General features: G+C 39.8%; 2 protein-coding genes across 2 annotated transcripts; one reads left to right on the forward strand and one right to left on the reverse strand.

The window, feature by feature from the left end:
- Positions 1-392: 392 nt before the first annotated feature.
- On the forward strand, positions 393-6965 carry LOC113682756 (uncharacterized). The gene is made up of 8 exons (XM_027199938.2): positions 393-701; positions 1497-1640; positions 2164-2235; positions 3179-3278; positions 3526-3712; positions 4862-5044; positions 5730-5972; positions 6641-6965. Exons 1-8 carry the CDS (start codon positions 509-511, stop codon positions 6812-6814), a joined length of 1296 nt encoding a protein of 431 aa, XP_027055739.2. The 5' UTR covers positions 393-508; the 3' UTR covers positions 6815-6965.
- A 457-nt stretch (positions 6966-7422) lies between these two features.
- LOC113682757 (small integral membrane protein 15) lies at positions 7423-9206 on the reverse strand. Its single transcript, XM_027199939.2, has 3 exons — positions 9059-9206; positions 8803-8901; positions 7423-8002 (listed from the first exon to the last, which is right to left on the reverse strand). The coding sequence occupies exons 1-3, from the start codon at positions 9153-9155 to the stop codon at positions 7950-7952; spliced, it is 249 nt and encodes an 82-aa protein (XP_027055740.1). The 5' UTR covers positions 9156-9206; the 3' UTR covers positions 7423-7949.
- Positions 9207-9695: the final 489 nt, after the last annotated feature.

Here is a 9695-nt window from a genome sequence, read left to right on the forward strand (position 1 = left end):
GAGCGAGGTTTTGAAATCGATTACGTCATTAACTCGGGGGCAAAATTGATCTACACGAATGCCTAGAAAATGCTCATTTTGAATTAGTATGTGGTAAACCGTCGTCACTTTGATGCTGAAATTGTAAACAAAGTCATGTCAATGTTCCAACGACATTCCGCAGCATGGAATTCCTTGAAAGAAAATAAGCCGTAAGACCGTATAACCACATTAAAATCAAAATTTCTACATTTCAATTTTTAATCAGAAGTAAAGTATGTCGTCTTCATTTCCATCGCTTTTAACTAGAAAACTCGTCGCTTTTTATTGCTCAGTATAATCTAAAGACCCTGTAAGAAAAATTTTTCTCTGAGAGCGCGGTTTGATGACGTCATAAAGCTAATGGGCCAATTAAGACAGCCGAAGTTAGGGCCGATGTCAGCTGTTAGATAAACTGAGCTCTGATGAGCCGAACTGCTGAAAAATGTAATTGCTTGGACAAAATAGTTTTGAATGCAATCTTCTGATAATGCAAAGAATTCGAAGGAATGCTTTTACTTCGGATAAGAGGGAAGAGGCCACGGCCACGCCCGAGCTTCCACCACAATTTTCACATGAAACCGTTACGTTTGGTATGGTATCTTCGTCAGCTGAAGACTTCCCGCATGAATTAAGTGAAAGAGACGCACCTCACCCATCATTAACAGAACAACAGATCACAGGTAAAGAATGAGCATCTATTCGTCGGATTTTACCTCTGATAAATTGTGGCGCGCAGTAAGAATTTATGCATTTTCAAGTTATTTTAGGACTTAAAAAAGACAACTTTGTACCAGAGATATCCAGAATTCTAGTGGTTTTGTATCACCAGATTCTCTCCATAATTGATGTTAAAAAAATTCGCACTATCTCCTCAACCAATCGGATGCAAGAGTCAAACGAGTCGCACCAAGGTCACTGGCCTTTTCACGCGGTTAAGGTGTGTGCTTTCTAAGCTCCAATCCTTATTGGCTCCTCGATGGTCAATTAGGGCGGAAAAGATACCTAGGTAACTTTAATTTTGGTTTTTTGCTTGATGAATGCACTTTAAATTTCATCTTTTTGTCAGCGCCTTCCGCTGGAAAGTAGTTTATTCAAGAGATATGAGGCGATATTCAACGTAGCTTTGAAACTAGTGATTGCATTGGTTTGCTCTGTGATTGGTTCAGAAAACTCGTTTCACTTTTTCAACCAATTAGATACAAAACAAAAAACACTCACCACTTAGTCGCCTACGTTTTACTGCGCTTTAGGCAGTTTGGGTGGTTCTACTTGGGGTTTTCGTTGGCTCATAAAGGTATTTTATTTTCCTTTGATTGACGGTTGTGATTACATATATTACATTGGTTATGGTTTTCGACATTCAATCGAAAAGCGCTTATGGCATTATCCATAACTCTTCAACTAAGCATCCACGAGTGCAAATGAGTAGAAGGGAGGCTATGAATATTCATCTAATACAGTGATATCCTGGTAAGGCTTTAGGGAGGTGTTCGACCTCTTTGACAGCAATGGTGGAGGTATAATCGACGCCGAGGAACTGGATTTGGCGATGAGATCAGTCGAAATCTATCTGTCGCAAGAGGACTTACTAGAAGTACTGTCCGCCATGGATAAAGACGGTAATAAAGAAAAAAAATAACAACGAAACATTATAAAAATGGCTAGGATATAGATGAGGAGACAGAAAGGACGACTTTTGATCCAAGGCTGGTGATATGTAAAATCAACATAACTCATTTTACAGATAGTCTTTCGACCAGTAGTATGTTTTCCGTCCACGCAAAAGCTAATACAGAGATCTCTCTCCATCTGTTCTAAGTGAAAGCAATAAAAAGGCATAAAGCCAGGACCGAATCAAAGTGGGAGCATGACCCATAAACCACATGTTATTCATTTTCACCATTAAAAAGTTTCTATCGCTTTTGAGATTTGGAAGTATAACCCAAACCTTCAAAAATCGTGCAGGGTATTTGGGAGATCGATGTAAAGAATGTTTCCCAAGGATTCTCGTCTGAGAAGAAGGTGTCTCTTACATTGAATACTAGCCCCATCAGAGTTTAGATTCCTCGCAGTTGTTCTATTCAAGGACCACATCATCAAAATAACCTCCTTTTTCTGAAATGTGTACTCTGCTTCTTGCAGGAAATGGTGAAATTAATTTCCACGAGTTCCTTAACTTGATGACGAACACAGAGCGCTTCTTGGAGGGATTCAGTACGTTAAATTAATACTTAACGATTATAACACCGTGATGTATTTCTGTGTCATTTCCTTTCACAACCATAGGCATGGACTTTTTATCACCTTCCACTCTTATGGACTCTCTCCCAAATGGCAGGACACTTACATAAAGAGAGTTGGAAGATAAGATGTAAATTACATAGTGTGTACTTCAACAGTTTTCATTACAATGCGAATGTAAATGTATATAAGGGCGAAGTCGGGAGAAAGGTTCTGGGGTGCCGTATCCACCCTTCCCCTTCCCCTTCCCCTTCCCCTTCCCCTTCCCCTTCCCCTTCCCCTTCCCCTTCCCCTTCCCCTTCCCCTTCCCCTTCCCCTTCCCCTTCCCCTTCCCCTTCCCCTTCCCCTTCCCCTTCCCCTCCCCCTTCCCCTTCCCCTTCCCCCTTCTCCCTCCTCCTTTCCCTTCCCCCCTTCCTCTGCTCCCGTTATAAAATTGTTTACGTCAATAAAGTCACAAGACTGAAAATTCAGATCAAGAAAACACGCGAATTCAATAACATGACTGGCACAAATCTCTTTTAGTTTTGGATGCTCCACATGTTCCAGTCATTCTTGTAGCGTGAAAATAAACCAAATGGTACACAAGGTAGACCAGCGGTATATGCAACGTCACTTAATTAACTTGCCCAAAAATTCGTAGTCATGATTAACTTTTCCCGCTTTGTCCCCCTTCGGTTCAAAAACTCATAGCTTTGCTACTGGTGTAAATTCTAAGCCTTTTTTCGACCATCAGTTCCGGAGTTACTTGGTTTCTAAGTTTTCTGAACCCTAACTTACGGAAAAGCCAATTTAGAGATGAATGCCAGAATTAGACCGTGGGTAAACAAATGATAACATGCTTAGTGAAGGTCGGTGACGGTATGATTCATTTCTTTTGAAAGGCTTTGGCAAAGGGTTGAAACTTTATTTTCTGTAGCCACTGTGGACGAAAAAAGGAAGAGAGAGCATCTCCTCTTTGAGGCCTTGACACAGTTTATGAAGAGATCAGCCCTTCATTCAATTAGCGAAATTGTCGGGTAAGTCACATGCCTTATTTTCTTGCAAGTTGACTAAAGTTAAGTTAAGTGGCATTTTTTGTGTGATTTTGATATGGTCAGCTATTGCTTCCAGATGCAACCCTTTTTGTTAAGAATTTGACTCATCCAATCGCTTAACTTCGTTCTTAAGACTTGCTTAGTGTAGGCGCAATCTTTCTGTTCACTTAACAACGAATACTGGGGCGACTCAAACCATTATCAAAAACGTCAAACCTCTAAATCGCAGATTTTACCATACAAAGTACAAGCGCATCCAGGCCCCCCACGTCGTGGGCCACTACGCGGCCGGGGCCCGGGTTATTGGCCTGACAGAAAACCAGCTGAGAAGGCGCATGGAGAGCCTGAAGGCGAGGCATGCTGCTGGAGATAACAAATCCCCGTATGCTGAGCCGTTGCACATAGTTTTTGGCACGGTTGGTATTGTTGCTTTGTATAGCGTTCTCCTGGTCCTCGAACAGTTTACGATCATACTTTAATCCTATCCACAGTTCCTTCTAGCATCTTTGAATGTATGTTTTAGCTCTGTCGGGCTAATATGTTCACCTCGTTTTTGGTACTTTATCAATTTACGCTCTATTTCCTTTGCAAGGTAAATATTTGGTGCGAGGTCATGACGAACCTCGGACCGAGCGCCACCCCGTCCGGCCCGTTAGCGGAGTTTGTATATACTAAAACAATTTGTTAGTCCCTTTTCAATCGTAACAACTGATTTTACCAGCTTTCGTAATGTAAATAGGGAATTTTCGAGCAGGTATGTGAGGTCGGCTTCAAGGCACGATGTGCCAAGGCTTACGAAAGGCACATCGACTGTCAGTTAAAGAGGCTTGTAACTTTAAAGGCTCTAGGTTTCAATTCCATAAGAATTTATAAGTGGCAAGGAAAAAGCGAGTGAAAAGGAAATTTGAAAGCAGAGATGCGAGGTCAGGCTTCAAGGCTCAGTATGCGAAAGGGCCTTTCGCAACGCTCATCGCCTGTAAATTAACTACAAAGTAAGTAACGAATATGAAAGTGATCTTAGCAGTAATGAACTCTATTTAACCAGTAGTAAAAATGAAGCTTAAAAAAAAGATTCGGGCCTGTACGAGATTTGAACCCATGACCGCTGCGATACCGGTGCAGTACTCTACCAACTGAGCTAACAAGCCAACTGTGAGCTGCTTAAATAGTGTTCAGCACTGCGAAGATCGCTTTCACTTATATTCAATTCTTAACCCGCAGTTCACATATACGATTTTCGTATATTTACAGTCACTTATTCATCACTTTACGGGTTCATTACGAACCAACATAATGACCAGCGCTCAGCTGACATGTTAGCTCAGTTGGTAGAGCACTGCACCGGTATTGCAGAGGTCATGGGTACAAGTTCCGTACAGGCCTACATTTTTTCAGGCCTTATTTTCACTACGCACGTACTGTTTAAGTAGAATTTATTACTGCGAAGATCGCTTTCATATTCATTTAAAAACCCGCAGTCCACATAATTTATATGATTTTCACATATTCACTGTCAGAGTAAGTCACGTTACAGCTCTACGTTTCTCTTCTACACAAATTTATAGGTGGCGAGGAAAAAGTGTCCTCAACGCCGTGCTAAGACTAACACCATCACAGAAACAGATGGCTTACCAGAAATTTCTCTGACCAAAGGAAAGATCAGACTAAAATTTGGAAGACCACGCATGCCACCCCCGTCTTCTTCTTACCCCAATATACTCGAAAAAAGCCCTGTTTTGCCAAACGCGGTAAGTTACTCACAATTACAGAAGGGTCTCGTAGACACAGCGTGTGCGAACATTGTGATGATTAAGTGGCATGCTTTCAGGCTGACAGAGACAAGTTGTTTTACACAAGTCACAAACAACCACACAAGCCAGTGAGTTAGGGTGTTTTCAAAGCGTATAACTTCTTCAGAAAAGTTTAAAACAGCCGAGCTGAGTAAATCACAGGATCTACCCATACTTGAATAGGCTTTGTATATGTGACCCTGTAAATGATTTCAGGGACAAAGGTGATACAACTTGATCTGTAGTACTATTCCGTCAAAACTAGATTTTTAAAGGTGCCCGGTGACTTCGCCAACATTTTAAATCGTGGACAGTTGTCTTTGGTTTACTCGCCGACACACCCGTCACTTCGCCGACATCCGCGGTCACTCTGCCAGCGTACTTGATCAACCGCGTAACAAAAATTGGAGTCGGTGAGCGACTGGTAACCTTTTAAAATATGGCTGCAGGTTCGTTTAGTTTCCGGGGGTTACATTATCAACACAGTTGATTAAAAAAAAATTATCTTACGAGTTACGGGCTGCTCAGTTCTCAAGCTGCGCATACCGAGTGCCTCACGTCACTCCATTTGCTTCATTTTTGTGCATAACTTACACGAAGTTTCAACACAAACAATTCTCAAATCTTGCCTCTCTGTCCTCAGTCTATCATACAACAGACTATGAGCCCAGCAGCTCAGCTTCTAATGCGCGGGCGTCAAACTTACCACCAAGGAAAACGTAAACAACGAAAACCGCCCCTGAAGAAAAACGGCTGGGTCAGCCAGAGATTTAAACCATTCCCCCTTGAGCTTCCTAGTATCTTTGCTGAACGAGAAAAGAAAACAGGCAAACCAGAACAACACCCAAGCCTCACATTCGACGATTTAAAGAAAATACGAGACAAGGCAAGTAAATGAACGAAGAACTTCAACCTAAGAAGTAAAATCTCTGAAGTAAACAATTCTGCGAATCTCTAGTAGAAAGTAGCCAACCGGAACCGGTTTTTTTTTCTTTTGCGCTTTTCAGGCGAGCATGAGTAGAATGTGATGAGCGAGGATGCGCGTGAGGGAAAGACGACTCGTACTTCGCCCTCTCATCGCGTTTGCCTCCTGCATACTTTCGCTCGTCTGCAAATGAGAAAAACAAAAGGCTTGTTCCGAGAGGGAAGAGAGATGATGCAGAGGTGAAAGCTCTTGCCTCTAACCACCGTGATTTAGGTTCTTTTCCTGAGCCAGCAATATATTTTTGTAACCCTTTAACTCTTAGGGGTGATTAACATGTAACTTCTCCCTATAATATCCATACATTATTGAGCAAACAGGTGATGAAAATACTCAAACTTACACAGGTAGAAGAAGTTATCTTGATCTATCACCAAATTCTCTTAAATAATTTACAAGGGAATGAGTTAAAGCTAGAAGGGAGAATTGACCATCAGATCTTAAGAATTAAAGGGTTAAATGTCAAATCATCTGTTTGTTGGATTTTGTATTCATGCTGCACAGAGAAGTTACATATCTGTCACTTCTGTAAATTATAGTTTGATGCGATTGCTCCTTCTTTTATCTAAAAGGTTGCTCAAGCGAGAGATGTTCACTTTCAACGACTTCGGGAAACAAAAAGCAAAGACAGTGAAGATCATTGGAAATCCTTAGCTCCTGAGCAGATTAACTCAGATGTACTAAGAGATTATTTCAGACTGGCTTTCAATACTTACACACCATATGCCACTGTCCATGCTGTTTGAACATTCTGAGAAACCTCTTAATTTATTTGAATGGATGGAAATAAAGAAATGAGATTAACTTGTATTAATAATCCAGCGACAAATTAACAAGATTTAAACTGCATTCAACCTGAGTGTAAGATACCACTCCAATAAATGAGGGTTCTTTTAGTATCTTTCACCCTTTAACTCTCATGATCTCATTAGTAATTCTCCTTACTGTCTGCCAAATGATTCTCATTACGTTAGTTTGGAGAATTTGGTATCAGATCAATTTGTAATCCCATAATTTATATTTTTCTTTATTCTCATCACTTGTCTGCATGAAATTGTGTAGATATAGTAAGGAGAAATTCTGTCTTGGTCACTCAGCAGTTAAAGGGTTGAGTTATTGTTGCCAGCTGTTGTGCTGAGTCATGATAAAAAAAGGTATAAGTTCTGAGACTTTTGGCTAGATTTATAAGTTGAGTGAATGCTGTTACAGTTTCACCATGATTAACCCCTAAGAGAGACTGCACTTCACATTTGCAGTGACCACAACATGAAACAAACAATTATACTTCCCTTTCGAAAAAACAAAATAATTTTCAACACCAGATGTTGCAGAAAAACAGAGCCTGAGAAATAACTGATGTACTGCTTTTAAAGATATATTTGAGTTTCATTCATTTACCTGTAGCTTTTGCTATTTACATGCCATTAAATAATGGCTATTTCCATTTCATGATGATCTGAAAATACAGCTGATGATCAAAATGCTAATAATTTACAAATACTGATGTAAAAAGAATGGCTAAACAACATTTTGCCACAGTTTATTATTACAGTTGCTGTGCTGCTCTGTGCAATCATGTCAGTGACATTACTAGGATTATAAGCTAAGTGAGGTGCACACCAAGTTTCTTTATAGGATTTGGACCATAAATATGTTGTGGTCAAAAGCAATTATTTCCATCGGTAGTCAAAACTCAAGAGCATGCTGCATCACCAACCATCAAACCTGATAGCCTGCTAAAAGAAGGCAAATGACCCGTTGCCACTGGAATCATGGTAAATGACATTTCTAAGCTACATCATGGTCACTGTCTTCATTATTTTGCCACTTTCAAGAGACAACCACCTCAGGGTCAGTGCACTCTTTTTTTGACAAGAGGAATCAATCAGCTTTTGCTCTGCGCCTTGCTTTGGCTATATTTGTTTGACGAGTTGCTTTAAAAGAAAAGAGAGGAAACTATTAAAAAACATATTTATTAACCGTCAATTTAATAAGATAATTCTCTATTCTTTAAATTTTGATTTTAAAATATGCCTCTGAGCCTGGTACTTTTGGGGAATGGGCCTCTCTGATTCAAGTGAACGTAACACAGTGGTCATCACAAATATCTTGTGTGGCTCTGGTTCTTTCTTTTTTCCTCCCATTTCCCTCAGTGTTTACTAACAGCTCCACCATGAACACAACAAAGAATAACACCATACAGTCAACATGGCCAAGTTTACAGACAACTTCATTACGCTGCCATAAGAAGTGTCCAAAAATTACGAGAGTGTAAACTAACACATAGTGGGTTACGTCCTGGACAACAATGTGTATAAATCTCTCCGTTAGAAACTTTGAACTTTCCTTAGGAACTGTAAAAACTACGTCTTACTTTGATTCTGCATGTTTACAATAGCAAATTATCCGTCATAGTACGCATGTGCAACCATTTGATCGCTGTGTTAGTGCACGTATCATTTGCAATCAAGCCACCACGAAAATAATTCCCCATCATTCGATTTACTAATAAAGAGTAGAAATTAAACAGATCGGAAATTTTGGCACATGCCTCAGGACTTTGTTTTTCCAAGATTTCACGCCCTTGTTGGAAGCATGGAACGATTAGCCTTGTTGGTTATCTATCATCTCATATCCAACGCACGCTCGTGGAACAATTGTTTAATGGTCGCTGAACTTCGAACAAACTTATAATGACGAAGGTAGATTTATCTGTCTTTTCACGGTTACGTACCTTTTTTCTTCTTTTCCTTTTCATTCTTCTCTATATGTTTTGCTAGCTTCAGGGATAGATATCCACTTATTGCCATCAAAGGGGTCAATATTAAGAAAACTGCGAAGAACATAACAAAAAATAATTAATTAAGCCTATAGACCAGTATAAACATTCGCAGAAGTGCAAATATTGTAAAAATAAAATAATCGAATACTGGAATAAAACCACAAACAAAAAGTAAAAGTAAGCAACATACAAAATAACGATCACTTACCATAGAAAAGAAACTCTTTAGGGTTTAAAGCGACGTATTTTACAAATGAGTCAAGCGTGTCTTTCCACGGACCCTTCTGGACTGAATTGTCCGCCATATTTAATTACAATCACATACCGCTGACCAGCAGAGACAGCGTAACCCTCAGGATGGGAATGGCGAAAAGTAAGTTTCATCCAGTAACAAAACCCTTCATCACAGCAACCAAATATCTCCACTTTTGACTGATTGAGTATGACTAAACAAAGACACATATGACCTCATATCTCCATGGAGAGTCACCTGTCAGTGAAAAAAGTCATTGCCGAAAATAAAATTTTCCCTACCTAAAAACTATGTACAGTTTTATGTGTTTTCTGTTCTTTGGTTTCCTAGATAAGGGGTCAGTTAAAAATCACCATGAGAATTCTCTCTCTCACACCCACACAAAAAAAATTAAGGGTTGAGACATTTTAAACAAACAGAGAGTAATAGTTCAAAAATAACTTGGTCATGAACATCAGGAGTTTGATTTGGAATAGTTTTGGTAAAAAAACGTTTTAACCTCACTTCAGAAACACATAAGAGGTTTGGAAAACACTCTAAAGGCTACCAATAGTTGATCTCATCTCCACCTCTTGTCTTTCATCTTCGTAAA

This window comes from Pocillopora damicornis, chromosome 14 (assembly GCF_964200805.1).
Source record: "Pocillopora damicornis chromosome 14, jaPocDami1.2, whole genome shotgun sequence".
NCBI lineage: Eukaryota > Metazoa > Cnidaria > Anthozoa > Scleractinia > Pocilloporidae > Pocillopora > Pocillopora damicornis.

What these genes read in the sequence shown, in the direction of transcription:
- LOC113682757 (XM_027199939.2), bottom strand. Translation starts at nt 9,155, where the DNA reads ATGGCGGACAATTCAGTCCAGAAGGGTCCGTGGAAAGACACGCTTGAC. An exon ending in TAAAGAGTTTCTTTTCTATG is followed by an intron (nt 8,902 to 9,058) that starts GTAAGTGATCGT and finishes TGTTCTTCGCAG; the next exon opens with TTTTCTTAATATTGACCCCT. An exon ending in AAAGGAAAAGAAGAAAAAAG is followed by an intron (nt 8,003 to 8,802) that starts GTACGTAACCGT and finishes TTTCTTTTAAAG; the next exon opens with CAACTCGTCAAACAAATATA.
- LOC113682756 (XM_027199938.2), top strand. Translation starts at nt 509, where the DNA reads ATGCAAAGAATTCGAAGGAATGCTTTTACTTCGGATAAGAGGGAAGAG. An exon ending in TGCACATAGTTTTTGGCACG is followed by an intron (nt 3,713 to 4,861) that starts GTTGGTATTGTT and finishes ACAAATTTATAG; the next exon opens with GTGGCGAGGAAAAAGTGTCC. An exon ending in TAAAGAAAATACGAGACAAG is followed by an intron (nt 5,973 to 6,640) that starts GCAAGTAAATGA and finishes TTTATCTAAAAG; the next exon opens with GTTGCTCAAGCGAGAGATGT.